The 18516-nt window shown below is 41.2% G+C and overlaps 2 protein-coding genes across 3 annotated transcripts in view; both read right to left on the reverse strand.

Annotated features, from left to right (window-relative positions):
• The window catches only part of tnika (TRAF2 and NCK interacting kinase a), a 57663-nt gene extending 54763 nt beyond the window's left edge, over nucleotides 1-2900 (reverse strand). For both annotated transcript variants that reach the window (XM_041060961.1, XM_041060960.1), the window contains exon 1: nucleotides 2498-2900. In XM_041060961.1, coding sequence (XP_040916895.1) covers nucleotides 2498-2554 — 57 coding nt within the window. In that variant the 5' untranslated portion in view covers nucleotides 2555-2900. The remainder of the gene's footprint in view (nucleotides 1-2497) is intronic.
• A 542-nt stretch (nucleotides 2901-3442) lies between these two features.
• The window catches only part of pld1a (phospholipase D1a), a 28893-nt gene continuing 13819 nt past the window's right edge, over nucleotides 3443-18516 (reverse strand). The window contains exons 7-26 of the mRNA XM_041060899.1: nucleotides 18224-18282; nucleotides 17881-17973; nucleotides 16779-16931; nucleotides 16050-16199; nucleotides 15280-15363; nucleotides 13284-13365; nucleotides 12812-12922; nucleotides 12477-12662; nucleotides 11397-11610; nucleotides 11025-11153; nucleotides 10539-10657; nucleotides 9969-10082; nucleotides 9400-9510; nucleotides 8954-9042; nucleotides 8705-8818; nucleotides 8471-8520; nucleotides 8185-8319; nucleotides 7505-7658; nucleotides 7224-7341; nucleotides 3443-6979 (exon numbers count right to left, since the gene is read on the reverse strand). Coding sequence (XP_040916833.1) covers nucleotides 6755-6979; nucleotides 7224-7341; nucleotides 7505-7658; nucleotides 8185-8319; nucleotides 8471-8520; nucleotides 8705-8818; nucleotides 8954-9042; nucleotides 9400-9510; nucleotides 9969-10082; nucleotides 10539-10657; nucleotides 11025-11153; nucleotides 11397-11610; nucleotides 12477-12662; nucleotides 12812-12922; nucleotides 13284-13365; nucleotides 15280-15363; nucleotides 16050-16199; nucleotides 16779-16931; nucleotides 17881-17973; nucleotides 18224-18282 — 2490 coding nt within the window. The 3' untranslated portion in view covers nucleotides 3443-6754. The remainder of the gene's footprint in view (nucleotides 6980-7223; nucleotides 7342-7504; nucleotides 7659-8184; nucleotides 8320-8470; nucleotides 8521-8704; nucleotides 8819-8953; nucleotides 9043-9399; nucleotides 9511-9968; nucleotides 10083-10538; nucleotides 10658-11024; nucleotides 11154-11396; nucleotides 11611-12476; nucleotides 12663-12811; nucleotides 12923-13283; nucleotides 13366-15279; nucleotides 15364-16049; nucleotides 16200-16778; nucleotides 16932-17880; nucleotides 17974-18223; nucleotides 18283-18516) is intronic.

Consider the following 18516-nt stretch of genomic DNA (forward strand, 5'->3'; position numbering starts at 1 on the left):
TAAAAAGCCACTTCTCGCTCTTCTCTACTTCCCACTCAGTTCTGTCTCTATGTATCACTGTGCGTGTGCGTCTGTGTGTGTGTGATGGTCAGTTCGCCTAAATGGAGCCGAGTGCAAGAGCAAGTTCTGCCCCCAGACCCCCACCCCTTCACACAAACACATAAAACACAATCCCCCATCATCACCACCAATGGCAGTATTATAATCAGCCACCCCCTCCCCATCTCACCAGAGCCAGCTGACCTACTTCCTGTCTAGCCAGTCCAGTGGTTGACTGTACACTATGTCATATGAGAGTGTGTGTTTGTGTGTGTGTGGGGTGGGGGGTGGGGTATCATGATGATTCAAAATACATGGCGAAAAGATGAAAAAAAAAACGTGAGGGAAGGAAGGAGGGGACCAAGCGAGGAGCAAGGGAGATAAATAGACCTGTCCAGACACGTTGGGCGGTTAATCTTGGTTTCCTCAAGAATGCCACTTGTGTTTACCTGGAGAGTTTATGTTGACATCAGGCTGTTATGCTGTCACGTAAACCATTTCCCAAGAAAGTGGGATGTATGTTTGCATCAGACAGAGAACAAATGGCATCTGTGTAATAGCTACATGAATGTTTGCACAATATCATCAAATGGAAATATTGTTGGGGATTCCACTGAAATTTAAAAATCTTGGTTGCTCAACAGGAGGTTAAAAACTTAAGTCTTTTTCTCCTAACAAATCTTATTCTAACAAACCATAAGATCCTTAGAGATGTAATGTTTCAAACTTAGTTAATACCCTGAGTGTGTAGAAAAACATAAATAAAAGAGGTGTCAAATGATCACTGCTGATGAGACTACTCAAATTAATTCACATTACTTCAGATACATAACTGGGCCATGTAAAAACAAAATTATGTGAGCATGCGTGTGTGTGTGTGTCCTTGTCGCTGCCTCTGAGTCACAGTGAGAGACCGGCGCTTCACACGCCTCTGAAAGAAGGGGACATGCATGGGCTGAATCCCAATGTACAGACCCTTCCCTCCTCTTCCTCATTTCTCCTCATCTCCTGTCTGTCTGTCTGTCTCATTTGCCATCTCCTCCTCACCTTTTCCTTTCATTTTCTCCTTTCAATTCCACCATCAATCCTGCTCTCCCTACTGCTGAGAACACACTAGGTGTAAACCTAAAAAGTAGTGTTTGTTGTCGACACTTCATTCACCTCGCTTGTGAATATTACTCTTCATGCAGTCAGAGCATCTGGCAGATAGACGAGGAGGCGCATTCAGTCAGTCAGACAGACAAGATGCTAAAAAAACAGTCGAGAAAATTGATATAAAAAGCAGGAACAGCATGCAGGTCGAGGGATGAGCAGTTGTGACTGAAGCAGAGACACAGAGACAAGCAAACAGGCATGAAGAGAGAGAAAGAGACGGGTAAAGACAGAATAAGGGGATAAAAATGGACAAGCAGGCACAATCAAGCAGACAAGGAGACAGGTAAATAGGGGAAAGCAGAAAACAACTGCATTGTGTGTGTCTGTGTGATGTGGTTTGGCATCTAAGGGCAGCAAACAGGTCTTTAGCTGAAGCCCTTTTCTCATGTGCAGCATTCCTTACTCGTGTGCAGCTGACTATCAGCCTGGCAGACACCCACTTATTTGAAACACACATGCTCAGAATAACACAAACCATGCACAGCCAAGCGAAAACATGGGTATCCACGCATAAACACAAGCGCAGGAGGCTGTTTGTGTGTATGCCTGTGTGTGTGTACCTGTGTGTGTGTTTGCAGCACACATTCGATGAACAAAAGAACTGGCTATTGCTGCATGCAAGGCTGATGGAGAGTAGGCTACAGTGACTACAGGTAGGTTGGCACTCTCTCTCGCACATACAAACCAACACATACATAACAAACAGAACCAAAAACAGCAAGAGGGGAAACTAGTTTACCATTAAGAGGGAACTAATCTGGCTGAATAACTATTTGAAATCTGAAATCAAGTAACAGTTTCTGTCTCGCTCTCTTACAAGTCTGAAGAATCAGCAGTGGGTGGGAGAAATAGGTTAAATTCCACTGCTGTCTGAAACAAGGCTGATGGGCCTATAATAGGCTGGTCCCGTGAAAAAAAAAAGAACATACACAACCCCCCCAATCCAGGTCAGCAGAATCACAGCTACCACCTCCATTCACCACTACACACACCATCAACCTTCCTGTTACTGAGTTGAATGAAGATGAGGCTTCAGATGCGCGATTCCAGCTGTCATGTTAGATAATGTCTATATATAATGTGATCTATAATTTGACACATTGTGGCGGCCTGGCTGCTCGTCTCCCACACATCCGCCTCTTGCAGCCTCCTCTGCTTTCCTGCCGGCTGCTATTCAGGGAACGCTGTCAGGTGCAAGAAGGGGAAGGAGAAACGCGCGCACGCACTCACCGGTTTGCTACTTATGAAGCTATGTTTTAAAAAAAAAAAAAAAAAAAAAAAGTGAAAGGTCTCATCATCTTACCCTCAAAGCGGACAGGTCGATTTCGTCCAGACTCCGAGCTGGAGAGTCACTCGCCATGATGGAGGACACAAAAAGCCGCTCTCAGTTGCCCTATATCCTGAAACGGCCTTTGCTGTCACGACTGTGTGGTCCTCTCTGCTGCTCAGTCTCCACTGTCCCCCCCCCCCCCCCCCACTTCTCTCTCTTTCTCTCTCTCTCCTACACAGTGATGTCTCGGCGAGCGACAAAATAATAACAGCCCCCCTCTGGTCAGCAGCGGGACGTGCCTCGGGCCGGGAGCGCACAGCTAGAGTGCAAACGCGTGGAAGATGGGAAGCAAGAGCGCCATGTACATCGGCCCCTCCAGGTCCATGTCTGCGGGATTTTCACAGGGAAAGGTGAGGGGCTGTGTAGCTTGGGTTGCTGCTAGTGCTTGTCTTACAGCCGCTGCTGTGACAGCCAGTGAATATACAGAGGGGCGGGGGCGCACTGCCTCAGCAAACCCCGCCCAGTAACAGGCGTGGTTTGTTGAAGCAGCAGGGACTCCCAAACTTTTTTTCTTGTTCCCCACAGACCTTCTTACTTACCGGTACTGTATTTTGAAAAAGATCAGCACCCATGCATTAAATGATGTTTAACTGACGTTTGCTATTCGACTCCAAATGATTCAAGTACTTCAGAATAAGTCATTTAAGAAATTCCGATTATTTACTTATTTAATTTTCATTCTGAGAAAACAGAAATCATCCATCTTTATATTACGTAGTTTTTGTTGTTTTTATTGTTTCATTAAAAAAAAAAAAAAATAGAAATCGCTTAACACCAGTTCCAAGAAGATTGCTTTTTGTTTATTCATAGGACTGGACAAAATAAAAGAAACATGTTACAACACCATGCAGTCCAGTACAACAACGATATGAAAATTGTGCTTGAGCAAAAGCAACATCTCACTGACACAGTCAAAATAAAAATAAAAAAATTGGGGGTATAAGCTTTATGAAGGCTGTTGCAGGGCTGCTGAATTGGACTGCATTTTACTGCCACATGCTCTTGTAACTTTGCCCACCTCTGACAACCAAATTAGATTTCATCTTTATGAGTTTCTCCCACAATTTAGTACCGCACCTTCATAAAGTCTGGAGACTCACAAGAGATGGATTTTTTTTTTTTTTTTTAAATGAAAGGTCAACAATGAAACAGCAGACGCTGGAACATCCTGACCACTGGTGGAATATAATGAAGTACAATTACATAAGTAATGTACTTAAGTACAATTTGAAGTCCCCGTACTTTACTTGAGTCCCCCCCACACACGTCAGATTAAATAAACAAATCTGTGCAGGGTAATATTTCTATCCTCACCGTAGATGCAGAGATGACAGTTGAAACAATGAGATGAAACAATATTAGAACATATTTCTATACCTATACAACAATCAGAAGCAGCTTTCGAAGGTTTCTGCACCTGTGAAACACTTAAATGACAAACATTATTTAAGAATCCAAATCCATAATCTGAACAGTTTTCCGTTTCAACAGATGTATGGGTTGACTGTTACTAGAACTTGTAAAACTGCTTGCCAAAGACATGTCAGTGACATAAAATTTTCTTCCTTGGCATATCTAATGCAGAGAAATACTCCTCCCAAACATTCCAAAGTGACAACCTCTCTGGCAAGTCTAATTTCAATCAATCACCATCTATGAAACATGCACTTGAAGGGTTTATTTCTGATCAGACGTTCTCACGAACCATAAAGTAAGCAAGAGGATTCTAAGGAATCAGGTCTGTTGAGATTCAACAGGTGTCATTCTGTGTTTGCATGAAGTGTTTTGATTGTGTTGAAGACCAACACTATAACCACTGTAGCAGAGTTTATTGCACACATAAGCCCATGATTACATGGTATGACAGCCTGGTACCACACTAAAACTTCCTGGTTGTTTTACATAAAAGCTGGTTACTTAAGAACTGGCACCGGTGGTGGATTTTATGTTAGTCAATCTACTGTTGTTATTTTCCCAGGATGAAACAAACAAATACTCCAAAGATAATTTTATTTTATTTATTAGCCAAATTATGAGTTACACTGTGTTAACTGAACAAATAGAAATTGTAAATACCTTCAACTGTACAAATAAAATGTACATAAACAGAGCGGAAGCAAGACCAGCTAAACTGAGGCCAGAGGGTGCAGAGAGTCCATAGAAAAAAACTGCTGAATGATGGTTATGATAAAGAAACCGAGGCCTAATTACAAATCCAAAACCATCCATAGAACCGTGCCATACATTTAAACAATAAATGTTCAATGATTCATATTCCATAAATAACACACTGACAAAGATAGCGAGGGTAAACAATGCGGGCAATATTGTCAAAATCAATAAAAATTGAAAAGAAAAACCGTTTGAATTATTTGTCTTTGTAGAAACAAAGTGCATTATGTTTCCAAACTCTGTCGCTTCAGCTGACTTCTATCAATTTCCTGGTCCCATTAAAAAAATATCTATTCATCATTGTTGTTCTGTTAAATAAATGCCAGTTATTTGCAGGTACTGCCCTTTCATGAGAAGAGCAAGGATCTCTGCCAAATGACAAACCTTTCCAGCAGCCATCCTTTATTTTTTCAGAGCCTTAGTGAAGATCTTTAACCAGTTATCTCCTGTAACCTTTTATGTGTTTGTTGCAATTACTGAGCGTAGCTGGATTCCAAAGGAGTGGCTATTTCACTTCACATTTAAGGGGCTTCGTGATCAAACAAGACACAGACACAGGGGTTAAAAATGAAAACAAATTAGTCAACATAAACATTTACGTATACAAAATAAGTCACTTGCTTCATAGGCCACATACCATGAGAAAACAAAACACACCTGGAACTCCCAGAAAACTGGAAACATAACAAGCAAACTGTATCTTCATTTGAAAGCTCTGCTTCTGGCATCAGCTGCATACTTCGTTTAAAATATTGTTTTTATCTTCATTGTTTACATTGTTTCAAAGTCCGTATTTCTGCACCCAATCAAAAGCCTTCGCCATAAGACTGAGAAAAACGGACAGGAGATCTCAAACGGTTCCACTACTGTATACAGACTGCATTTTTAAGAAGCTAGCACCATCTGTTGAGCAAAGAGGAAATTGCTTCAATGAATTTGTGAGCAGATTGTCTCGCACAGCCTCTGATGTTGGGCCACCAGCACAACCCTTCTCATTTTGATCTTACTCCCTTAGCCATGATCATTTCCGAACACAGCATGACAGACTGGGTTGAATGAGCTTCTGTTTCCCGGTCAGCTCAACACAGTTCGCTTTGATTCACTTTGATTTCAGCAGTTCAGAAAGTTCTTATCTCATGTATCAATAATTATTTCTCACAAAACACCTCTGACAATAAATATAATGTCTCTGATGGGGTTTTTCAGAGTTGTGATTGGTACATGCATCATGGCAATCATTTTAACAGGATTTGAGCATAGTTAGTAAATCATGCACCACTGCTGAACCGGTAAAATTGTCTGTGTGCATGTGTGAACACAATGCAAGAGCAAGCACATGTCTTGGATTACAAAAGATCCACAAGATACATCTGAGATAATAAGAATTTAAACTCGTCTACAGCAGCACATACGCAAGCTCAACAACTCTTCTGTGAGCTCACACACAGCGTATTTAGCACTAATGCACCTTACGAGTATACATCAAAAACTCAGTAAATCACATGCATCACCATTTCTACGTATTTTGTTATATCTCTAACCATGAGCTGAATATTTATGAGCACTGCTGGCTAAGATTTCACTGGTGCCTCACCCTGGTCCCTTAGAAATCCTCTCTGTCTTGTGAGCATTTTCAACAGTCCAAAGCTGTAAGTGTCCACAACTGAGTTTGATTCCCAAATCCCCTGGTTCATGTGCCTGTCTCCACAATTTCAATGCAGTCACAACGCAACACAAAGTTATAATCGTTGTCCGTTGCTGTTTTTGTTCTTCATACATTCCAAAACATAGTGCTTACCCTTTTAAGCTGTAACCTCAGTTTAGTGTTTTTCAGTAGAAACAGTTTTGAGAGATTCGTCAATGCCCAGCAGTCCTATCGATCCAGAAGAGAAGAGCTGTAAACCTGCCTCTTATCTCTAGATTATAAATATATACATCATCAAAGGCAATCTCTTGCAAATCCAATGTTACACATTCGAGACTTCTCTCAAGGTAACATACTCAAGATGAAACAGTTCAGTTCAGGTGTGTAAGTGTGTGGCAGTGGTTTCACATCCTTTATGTCCAGATCTCAGTTGGGACCATGGCCTCCTTTGTTCCAACAGAGGGCATAAGGTTATGCTCAGACAGGAAGTCCAGAGGAAACTGAACCAAGAAGCCTCGGATTTTGCGCAGCTCCTCCTGAGCGCGGGCCAGGTCAGTCTGGGCCAAGCCTGGTTTGGACTGGTACTGCTCCAGCTCTGACATGTTCCTCACCAGAGACGAAGGAAGGGAGCGAAATACCTGCAGCAAGACACACATATGTACTGCAAACATACTGCTGTCTTTAACTGAAGCCCTTGTTTTGAACCACTCTCATGAAAAATATGGACAAACATTTTGCCCAAAGTCCAGACACCTAATTCTGCACAAAACCGTATGTCAAAATTTATCTAAAGTTAAAATGAGGCTTCAGCTGTCTCAGTTAATCCAATAAAATGAGTATACATACATGGGACAAATGAGGTTGTCATCATGTCCAACCTACCTTCTCATAAATGGTGGCATTGCGGCCAGCTGTGGTCATCCACACCTCCTTATAGAAACGATCACTGATAGGGTCAGACAGGTCAATGCTGGTGTCACTGTGACCTCCAAGGATAGTCCTGTTCAGAAAGTAGGGGAAAGAGGGAGAGACACAGAGGGATGGGAAAATACAGTAACTTCTAAAAAGTGGGAAAAAATCTACTTCTTTATGTGTAAACACTGAGCTGACAAGATAAAAAAATTTAATTCTAATAAAATCAACAGCTTTTTATAAAGCCACACCTGAAGCATTCTAGGCGTAGCTGGAGTGCGTAGGGTCCAGCTTCATACTCCTGTCCATCCATCACAGAAGCCACCTTTTCAGAGTCCTCAACAATCACGGCCACTTCACTGTCACGCTTACCCAGCATGCTCCTGTCGTTGATGTTAGCAGAACCTGAAACAAACACAAAAACCTACAGATGGAACTGATTCTCTGCATTCATCTGACTTGCTGTTGGTATTACTTTTTTTTTTATCATGTTGTGAATAACAATAATTTAATGATTTTATAGGCAAGCGAGTCTGAGCTCTTCAAGCAGGTTAATTAACAGAGATGTGTTGCTAGTAGAGAATAAAAACTATACACACAAAGAACAGATTAACTGCTTTTTGACTGGCATATGAAGAAAGAGATGGGTAGAGAGAAGGATTTTCAGCCTTTTTTTGAATGTGGTACTATGAGAGTGAGCTGCACCTTATGAGCCAGCAGGTGGCACAACAGAGCTATATAACTCTCAGTACATATTTAAATAGTATTCACATGCACATTAGTTAGCTGCACAGATGGTGAAATTAAGAGAAATAAAGTTAAGAGTTTCGGCCTTGGTCAAGGCAGAGTGGTCAGCTGCCTCAAATAGTGACTGGGGAAAACAGTGTATGAAAAAGAAGAAGGTGAAAGAGCAGATTAGAGACAGACTGACCAATGATGACTGTGTTGTCATCCGCAATGAGCATCTTGCTGTGGACGTAGATGAGCTCTGTGACCAGGCGTCCCTCCAGCTCAGCATGAGTCCGCAGACCAGCAAAGGAGATGTAGTTCATCCACTGATCGTCCACTGGGAAGCAGAGCAGCAGAGATGAGAGGAGGAATACAAAAGCCAAAAGAGTGAAGGATGGAATTGAGAGAATATTATCATTTTTCCACTTTTCCTGCTCTTAATATCAGGTATCAAGACAGTTAATATGATGGTTTGTTCTTGTACTTACTCTCCTTTTTCAGCTGGGAGATGATGGAGTACTCTCCTCTGATCATGGTTCTGATGAGAAGAGATTTAAACCCATAAAAAAGTATATAAATATTGTACAAGTACATAAAAGATTTGCATACACTTGAAAGATATTAGCTACAATAGAAGTCTAATGATACTTCCACTTATGCATTCTCATTTCCTTCCACAATTCCTCTTTCTTAATAAAACTCAGACAGCACATGTGGTTTACCTGTAGTTGAAGTGCATTACCGCCTGAATGGCGTTTCCTCCTCCTGTGGTGATGTCTCCCTCAAAGCCAGGAAGCAGAGGGGTGACCACATAGACACGATACTTCTTACCCTCCCTGTGAACAAACATATATTAGTTACAGAAAGACACAGACTAAGAAGCAGAAGCAAAGAGAAGATAATCTTGCATACATAAACAGCACATAAAACTTCCTGGTTAAACAAACAAAGGTTTAAATAAAGGGAAGTACTTGTGTGCCCTGATGATCCTTTCGATGATAGCGTCTCCGATCTTGTTGTAGACCGTTCTGTTGTCTGCACAGCTGATGAAGAACTGGTTCTGAAAAGAGAGTGAGGCGAGACAAAAACCCAGAGAGGAATCGTTATAGCTTTCCAGCTTTAGGTTTACAAGTACAGTTTTCTGTTGCTGAGTAATGAAGCTTTTCATTCCCCAGTGAGATAGTCACTAAAAAACACATCGCCAACATCAAAGTGATTCTCAATGGAGCTATCTCATTACTGGTATTATTAGTTAAGCTCTGACGGATCCAGCTTATTTACAATCATCAGTATTTTAGGAGTTCTGCCAAATAAACAAGCGGGAACAGCATTTTCTCAAAACCGAGTAGTATGAAATACACCTCTCACAACAGCATTTATCTTTTATTTTCTCATCCGGGCTTCAATGCTGGTTTACCTCTATGTAGATGTAGTGTTTGCTCTTGGCGATGACCTGAATGTAGGCATTATGGATGGACTCCTCGTGGTACTTTATGCCTGCCGACCAGTCTGCTGCTGACCGCAGCACCTTGTAAATACAGACAAAGGTTTACCACAGCAGTAATTGTATAAAGGGCTGCACTATCTCTTAAAGCAAAAACATGACAGACTTAGGACGGGATCTTCATGTCCTTCTTATTTTAGTCAAACATTTCACTCAAGGGTCAGCTCCTTTCAGCTAAAAACCCTTAAGAGTCAATGGCAAGTGCAAATCTTAGTAGTTATGTAACTTTTTGGCACATACAGACATTTTTTGGGATGCAGAAGATAGTCTGGGAAAGCAGGAGTTTATGCTCCATGTATTCTTGTCTTTTCTCTGTAATTTTCTACCAGTGGTTCTTTTTGAGGTTTGGTCCGAGGTTGGCTTTTTTTATCCCAGTTTCCAATTTGTGTAATTATAAAGATAAAACCAACCATTTCCACCATGTTTTTTGTTTTGTAAGTGCAATGAGAAAAAAAGAAAAGGAGCTTCGAGCGTTCTCTTACCTGCACTTTGGCATCGACACAGTCAGGGACTTGGTATCTGAGCTCATTGGCACTGGAGTGAGACTTGGGCAGAAGGAATGGATAAGACAGAGAGCGATACTTTGGCTTCATGATCTGCAGGAGAGACAGTTACAGAATTTGGGCAGAGGGAGGGTAAATATAAAGTCAGAGTCAGATGGAAAAGAGTTAAAATTGGAAAACTTGGGGAAAAGCTGGATCCATGGAAAGTATGAGTGTGAGGATTAAGGTATTTTTTCCACTGTTCCAGCCAAACCTTTCCTATAATTTAGCCTGGTTAGTGTTTTCCCACTGAAACTTCACATCAGTTAGCTACTGTTTGTTGTAATTACAGCCCTGACTTTGCCTTACCGTAATTCTAACACTATCAACTTACCCCATTAATAGACTGTCAGTCTAAAAAGATGCTTAAATTTTGCCAACAGAGAAATTTGGCTTGTGAAAACTAGCAAATGAAAATCCGGGTTAAACAAGTTTATCTTTAAGTTTTAATCCTACTCTACACCCTTGTGTGTGTTTGTAAATGTACATAGTGTGTGTGTGCTCAAGTGCCTTAGTGAAGTTCCAGCGCTGAATGAAGTGTCTGGCCACATCCCGGGCGGCTCTGCCATGAACCACTGAGGCAATGTCATGCCAAGGCATTCTGGGAGTGGTGTATCTGTCGATGAAGTCTGCACAGAGTGGAAGAGAACCAAACAAATACATGAGAAAAGGCTGGCAGCAAAGAGATGGAGAGAGGACATAGAAGGATAAAAAGATCCAGTGGGACAGTGTGATGGGAGAAAAGAGGAAGAAAGAGGAACAGCGGGGTCAGAGGGTTCGGTGAAGAGGGATAGAGAGAAAAAAAGTTTTATGGTCCTCACTTCTACTCCATATTAGTTTTCCAGATGACTATTTGTTTCCATCAAATTGGTATGACAGGAAAAATCATGCAGTAATACTAAGGAGGATTGTATACCGAAAAAAATTCCTTAGCGATACAGGAGGCTTTTTAGAGTAAGACCTAATTGAGAAAGTGTGTGAATGTGAATACCAGACCATCAAAAGGTTTCTCCAGCTGGATCCAGTCCTTGTACACAAAGTTGCAGTAGTCTTTTCCATGCCAGAAGCGAGTGTTGCCCTGTAACTCTCCAACTCCCGTCTTTAAGCTTCGCACAGAACCACTCCCTGTACACACAAACACACACAGAATGAAAATATTATGGCGAATGAAGTGCATTCAAAAAACATAGCACTTTTATACCAAAGATCTTTACAATGTGCCTCTGATTCACCCATTCTCACCCACACCAACACACCGATGTAGTGGAGGTAGTAGAGAATGTTTTTGCCAAAACAGAGGAGCCTCAGCTTATCTTGAAACGCTCTGATTCCTTCATATTTTTTTTCTTTTTTCTCATATTAACATACCTGCGCTGTCCACACTGCTGACACTGTCAGCATGCTGCATAGTGTGTTTATGCAGGTGTCTGTACAGACTGAAACGAGCCCTCCTATTGCGACCAATCCCCTTCAGCTTGGGCAAGTCCACCGGATCACTGGGCGGCGTCCCTCGTCCATTGCTCTGGGAGACGCCATCAACAGAGGACACGCCTTTACTGGATGGAGTATTGGTGGAGCCAGCCTAAGGCCATGAAACCAACAGTAATAGAAATTACATAGTGCAGGTTAATCAGGTTATTAAAGGATGGCTAAAATCACAATTAAGAGCTAGGAGTTTTGTGTGTGTGAAAGTGCTAAATGACAGTTCATTGCTTCATTTCATAAAATCAAAAGGATTTATTCCCTTGGGAGTACAGCACTCTTGCAATTTAAAATATCTGGTGTAAAAAGTTTGGGAGGCTCGCCAAAACTTCAAGATTCATCATCTGGAATATTGACATTTTTTGGACTGAGCACAGGAGGTGACAATTTTGTTGAAAGGCTGCACTTAAAGCACAAAGGTGCTCAATAAAATCAAGGCAATGTTCATGGCATATTGATATCACTGTCTGGTAGTTGTTTAAATGTCTTGCTCTGGACCAAAGAATTGGCCAGACAGACAAACCCTGCAAATCTGTAAGAGGGGTTGAGCTCTTGTTGGAGAAGGTTAAGGAAATAATGATATTGACTGTAAGGTCAGTGGTGTAGAATACATCTGTGTAGTCGTGCATGAGAATGTGTGTCTGCTTAAGTGTGTGCCATTAAAATGAAGAAGCTGTTTCGACAGCTGGCACTGCAGAAGCGTTCACTCTTGAGGTTCTGTATTCACGCTCATACACAGTCACCAAAGGCTGTCACTGAGGGCACATGCAGTGCCACTTTGTCATTCCCCTATTGTGCAACTGTGGGAGTCTGAATGAGGTTTTGTCCATTTACTCTCCTCTGGTCCTTCTACTCATATTTGAACCATTTGTCAGAGGTTAGAACCACATTTATTGCCTATAACTCCAAAGTGTGGACAGGTAGCTTTAATTAGTTGTGTATGTTCGTGTTCTATTTGTCTCCGACCTGCTCCAGAGCCACAGAACGCGTCACACTGCCGACATCCGTCAGCCGGTGCTCTCTGTCGTCCCAGCGACCGTATGCCAGGTCGATCCCACCCACGAAAGCCACTGATTGGTCAATGACAACGATCTTCTCGTGATGTGCCCACAGATAAACGGAGGAGGAGACGTGGTCTGGATGACGCATCACCTGGGCCACGAATATACGCAGCACAGCACACGTGCATTTATATATTAAGACACAATAAACTTATGGATGAATAAACTTATGCAAAAAAGTGAAGTGTACAACCACTGCACACTTCACCTTCTTCCCATACACATAATCCCTTCATTTACCTTGATGTTGGGGTGCAGGTGCATGAGGGTCCTCTTGCTGTAGCCAGAGTTGATCCCCAGTGCAAGCTCCACCTCCTTATACAACATCACAAAGATGTGCACTCCCTGTTGCTGTTGGCAGAATATTCATATTTTCTTAAGCACTTATTAGGCAGAAGAATTGATGCTATCAGATATCACGCTCTGGTCCACTTCTACTAGGACCATTAGGGCTGCACTTACAGTTTCATGAGAAATTAACGGGAACGAACAGGAATGGGAATGAACGCTGCCTTCATGAGAAAGTAGGAAAAGTTGTAAGGAACTCATGTCCTAAACCGCATGGAAGTAATGGAGGACAGTTTTATCTTGGCTACCTAAAAAGGCAAACTTATCTCTCATTTTGAGGGAATCTGTGTTTATCTGTGAAGTCCTAAAACCATGGGAGGGGTATTTTTTCCCCTATAATTTTGGCAGTCTAAAGTTGACTTACTGCTTTGCGTTTGAGGATACAGTCCAGTCGCCACCTGTTGCCCTCCACCACAGGTCTCTTCAAGAAGATCTCTGGACTCAACCTGACAAAGAGTGAGAGACAGAAACAGATGCAAGGAAAGACAGAGGCACAGATTAACAGAATGAGAGAAAAAAATTTATATATATTCCTGTTAAGCAACAAAGCGAATTCAACTTCAAACAAAAATAAAACTCATTAAATGAAAAGGACAATGTTTACATTCACCCTCTATAGCTACCAACACATTTTATACACTGTACATATGACAGACATGACATAATGATATAGTCTCATGAGTCACTCACATTGGCATCCTGAGCTTACATGTCTATAATGCCATTGGCTCACACTACACAGGCTGACACCTCATTGGCTAAGACCATAAGCCCAGTGATTACTGCCTTGGAACAGAGGGATTTCAGCCACGTCAACAGTCTCACATTTGGCTCTGAGGGACCATAAACTATTATATTTGAAATTATAATGGCAGGAATATTATAACTGTGTCAGTTGAGACAAATACAGTGTTTATTTCCCATTAGAAAACATCATACAACACACATTAAAAATCTGAAAGTAGACAATAGTGATAAGATTTAACTTCTGATAAAACACAGGCAAGCAAAAGTCTCTATACTATGCAAAGCAGTTGAGCTGGTTATCGAGATTACATAAGCATCTTATGTGTTGCAACACTATTTCCCAGGGTATTGTACCCTGGGAAATTAGATTTTTCTTTGTTTTGAAAGGAAATGTTTGTGCTTCTTCATTTCAACATTTACACTTATATCAGTGCCTCAAAACAATGCTAAAATGGAAAGATACACATGCATGCAGGCACAGATCATTTAACAGATTACATAATGATTTCTCAGGTGGTGAACCTGATTCCTGACAGGTAAAAAAAAAACAGGAGAGACAGAGTGAGACAATGGGGGGACGTGTAAACAGATATGGAGACTGTGTCTTTCTGTCAGTATATTTCTATTCTTGGTGTGTGGATAAGGCTGTAATTGGAGCCAGTATCACTGGAGTGCCTTGAAGAGAACCAGGGCTTGTGGGTAATACATAATGTAATGTGTTACAGCATGTACTACACTAACTGGGTATCAGTGTCAAGTTGTCAGCTCATTCTTTGGAAACAGATGGCCTGATCATTTACAAAAATACTGAAATAAGGCCTTACAGCTATGCTACATTATGTTCACCTGATGAATGATACTGTTTTTAGAGCATTATTTACATTCCTAATTAAACTGTTGCATAGTTTCTTTGTCTCTGGGGCTTTTGTGTTAAAACATGGATTGAACATGGATGTGAACAAACATGGATGTAAACAATGGAGGGCTCAAACTTTAAGAAATACTGTTTTTTCAAATATTTTATGAGGAGGGAGGTGTACTTGAAATGTTTGTTAAACCCCAAGGACACACATAAGGCATCTGGTGAGTAATACTGAATGTAAACATAACTTTTGTTAGTTTACAAGGAAACTCCATGGGGGCACCTTCAACTCAGGTTTTCTGATAACACGAAGCTGGATCAGTTTGAAGTGGGGATTGATCCTCTGACCAAGCTTCAGTGCAGAGGATCAAATAAAAACATGTCAACAGTCCAACTACTGACCAATCAATCCACTTTACCGTCCATATGTTTAGGTTTCAACACACTGAATAATTTCACAAGAGGTGAATTCGCTCAGGAATTTACAATAAATGGACAAGTAATCAAGAGAAATGAACCCAGGAAGCTTAAAAGGTGCACGAAGTAACTTTTTTCACAACACACGCCCCAGGTTTTGTTTTTATTTTTCATGTTTCATGTTTGAAAGGAGTAGGGGCCACACTGAATGTTGATGTGTTAAAAGAGGGAAGCTCACTGAACTGTTCTCACACCTCAGAACAGAAAGCAGACACACTTCACACAAAACCTTCAACACCATGCATACGTATACAAAACACACGGTGAAGCCTACCACCAGTCAGTGATAAAGATTTCCTCTTTGGCCTCCTCCAAAGCGTCAGCCACATCCTCCATGTAAGTCTTTCCATTCACATACCTGCAAAAATAGGCAAACAATTCTATGCAGTGTTTCACTATGAATAGTATACAGTAACTTTATAACTGCTTCTGCTATTTTGGAGGTCACTGTCCTGCCACATATTGCCTCAAAACTATCACAAAACCACAAATGAGTCATCAGCCCACTGAAAAAAAGACGAATGACAGAGAGGGTAATGAATACACATTTGTCTTTTCCAACTTTGTAACACCCTTACAAGCTTCAGGCTACACCCAAAGCTGTGTCATCATGACACAACTGTTTTTTAAACACTCTCTTTTTCCATCATGTCTCAGGACTGCAGCACGTTTTTCTCCCTCAGACTCCGTGCTGAGTACAAAGACAGTGTAATGACATTATCGCACAGCTGATTCAATATCACAGAATCTGCCAGCTGAGGGGGAGAGAATGCAAAAAAAAAAAAAAAGACCTGAAACCTGGCAAAGCAGCCAAAAGAGAGAGTTGACTGCTCAGTCCTCTCAATACATTTCCATAGTTACCAGTGAAAGACAGAGGAAGGCAGTTAAAAATAAGATATGTGGAAAATCTCTGTCTTTTTGAACTTGCAATGTGCAGCTTTATTATATGGAACACAATTTAGTGTTTTCTTTGTATCAAGACTTCCCGATCACACACTAACATCAGTAACAGCTGCAGCAGTCGTCTTTTAACAGTGTAGTTACCATTTGGCAGGGATGTTTTCCTGTTCCTGTGCAAATGATCCAAAGCGGTGATCTCGCAGGAAAGCCTTCCCATGATTCCTCACGAAGCTCTCAATGCTCTGACCCCACCAGCGGGCGTGCCTGTAACTGCTGCACTTAAACACCAGGGTCCTGCGGGGAGGATGTACACAGATCCAAACACAGACACAGTGAAATAAACACATACCTGAGCTCACACAAGCATAACACACATATATATTTTATCGGATGCAGCTTGAACCACATTCATGCCAAAAAGGTGAGGCAATTCTTGGTCCTAATGACACACTGCTGATCAGTTTATCAAGGCAGGAATCTGTGTTTTCCTGTAGTGAGATGACAGAGCTTGGTAATCATTTCTAAAATTAAATAAGCTCTGGGGTTAAGATTGTTGGAAAGGAAAGGAATTAGACAAAACAATCCTCCCTGTCATGTAGCTGTAATTTTAAAGTCCACGGGTAATCTTTTTTTCTTACCGCACTGGTTGATATTTGCAGCACAATTTGCCCTTTGGAATAAACATCATAAACCGATTTTACCGAACACTGTGAGAGGCACAGTGCTGCTGAAGTAGCATTAGCCCCAGAATTCACTGTGAGGCTTCACTCAAAATTTATGTGATCACTCCTTGTGCATCTGCTGCAAAATTCAAGAGTTTGACCGTATACACACACACACACACACACACACACACACACAAAGGAATATAACCTGGAGAGGCTATCGATCCGGACTCCATGTTTGGTCTCTGTGTCTTTGGAGTCCATCTTGATGCTGAACTCTTTGTCTACCAGCAGGACAAAGGAGATGGCCCCAGAGTCTGGCTTCATGTACAGCAAGCATGAGTCCTTCACCACCAGCCAGCTACACAACACACACACACACACACACACACACACACACACACACACACACACACACACACACACACACACACACACACACACACACACACAGCTGTCATTATTATGAACATCATCATCAGGATTTCTGATTTGTGTGTCTGTGTAAAGTTCTGGACTGTTTCTTATGTTTCATGTTTTAAGGAACGGGTGTAGGAAGAAAATCATCCTGGGGATGTAGGTGGATGGGCCGAGCGTTTCAAACGTGTGGGATTTTTTTGTGTTGTCTTTAGAAAATAACAATAAAAACTGCTCACATAATAATTTGGCTGTGATAAAGGGAAGGAGAAACAGAAACAGATGAACAGAGAGGCAAGCATGTGCCAATACAGCTGAGCTGAAGATGCTACTGAGATTCAGAGAGCAAACTACAGAAAACTGAATAAAAATTCATGACAGCCAAAAATAACACTTATTAAGATAAGATGTTATCATTGTAATATTTTTAAATGTGCAATGAACGGTCACTGTATCTTAACAAGTTTTTCTTTTTTCCACTGTAACACCCACACCCTGACAACTTCCTGCCAAAAATTTGTGTCTAGAATGTTTAATTTCTTGTAACATCCGTGACACCCCCATTTTTGACAAGTTTGCCAATGAAAAAATGAAAATTCTTGTGTTTTAGATCTACAAACATAAGAAATTTCAGTAGTGAACTTCTCTACTTGTAAGGAGTTCCACTAGAAACACCTATCCACCATCAAGTTACTACAAAAATGTTCTTAATCTTTCAGTCTCCAGGGGAAAATTTAGCATGGTATGTGAGTGTACGTAAGTATGTATAGTGGAAATTACAACTGAAATTATAGGAGAGAATAAATGAGGCACAAATAGCTGAAGACTGAAAGACAAGGACAAAGACAGATTAAGAAAAAGAGAGAAAGACAAGGACGGAGTGAACCACACACCGTTTGGACCAGCGGTAGCAGGCTTGGCTATGACCACAGCAATTCATGCCAGGAATACGATGTCCGCCTGAGCGCTTATAGATCATCCCTTCCCTGTAGGAGATATTATTATTAAATAACTGTACCATCAGATGCAAAATATAACAGGAGACTTGAAGGTTTGTAACTAAACACATTTCAGGAAAGTATCTCGGAACTTTGACATTAAATTTTCATCCTAATTCTCTATATTTCAGATCAAGTGCTTTTTTTCTTTTCACTCTTTTTGTGAGTGGTTTAGTGTTTATCTTCCCGACAAAAGACTGAGGGAATAGAAGGGACTGAAAGAAGAGAAAATGCTCACAGTCCTTTGGGTCCCAAGTCATGAATGAAAGACAGCTGGCTGATGTCAATAAACTCCATCTGAGAATAGACAGGAAAAGACAACAAGAGGCTTCAAACAGTGACTCTTGTACAGACACCCGAAAAATCAAATGTGATACATGCTGTACATCAACAAGTGACTGTGAGCAGGCAACTGTTGCATACCATCCACCTGGAGGTAATGTGAGTCATCTTAAATTATCTCACCATGTGTTGTCACCTCAGATATAAACTTGAATTGTGTCAGAATGATGCACAGAATTAATATGTCAG

The sequence above is a fragment of the Toxotes jaculatrix genome, chromosome 17 (genome assembly GCF_017976425.1).
Source record: "Toxotes jaculatrix isolate fToxJac2 chromosome 17, fToxJac2.pri, whole genome shotgun sequence".
Taxonomy (NCBI): Eukaryota; Metazoa; Chordata; class Actinopteri; family Toxotidae; genus Toxotes; species Toxotes jaculatrix.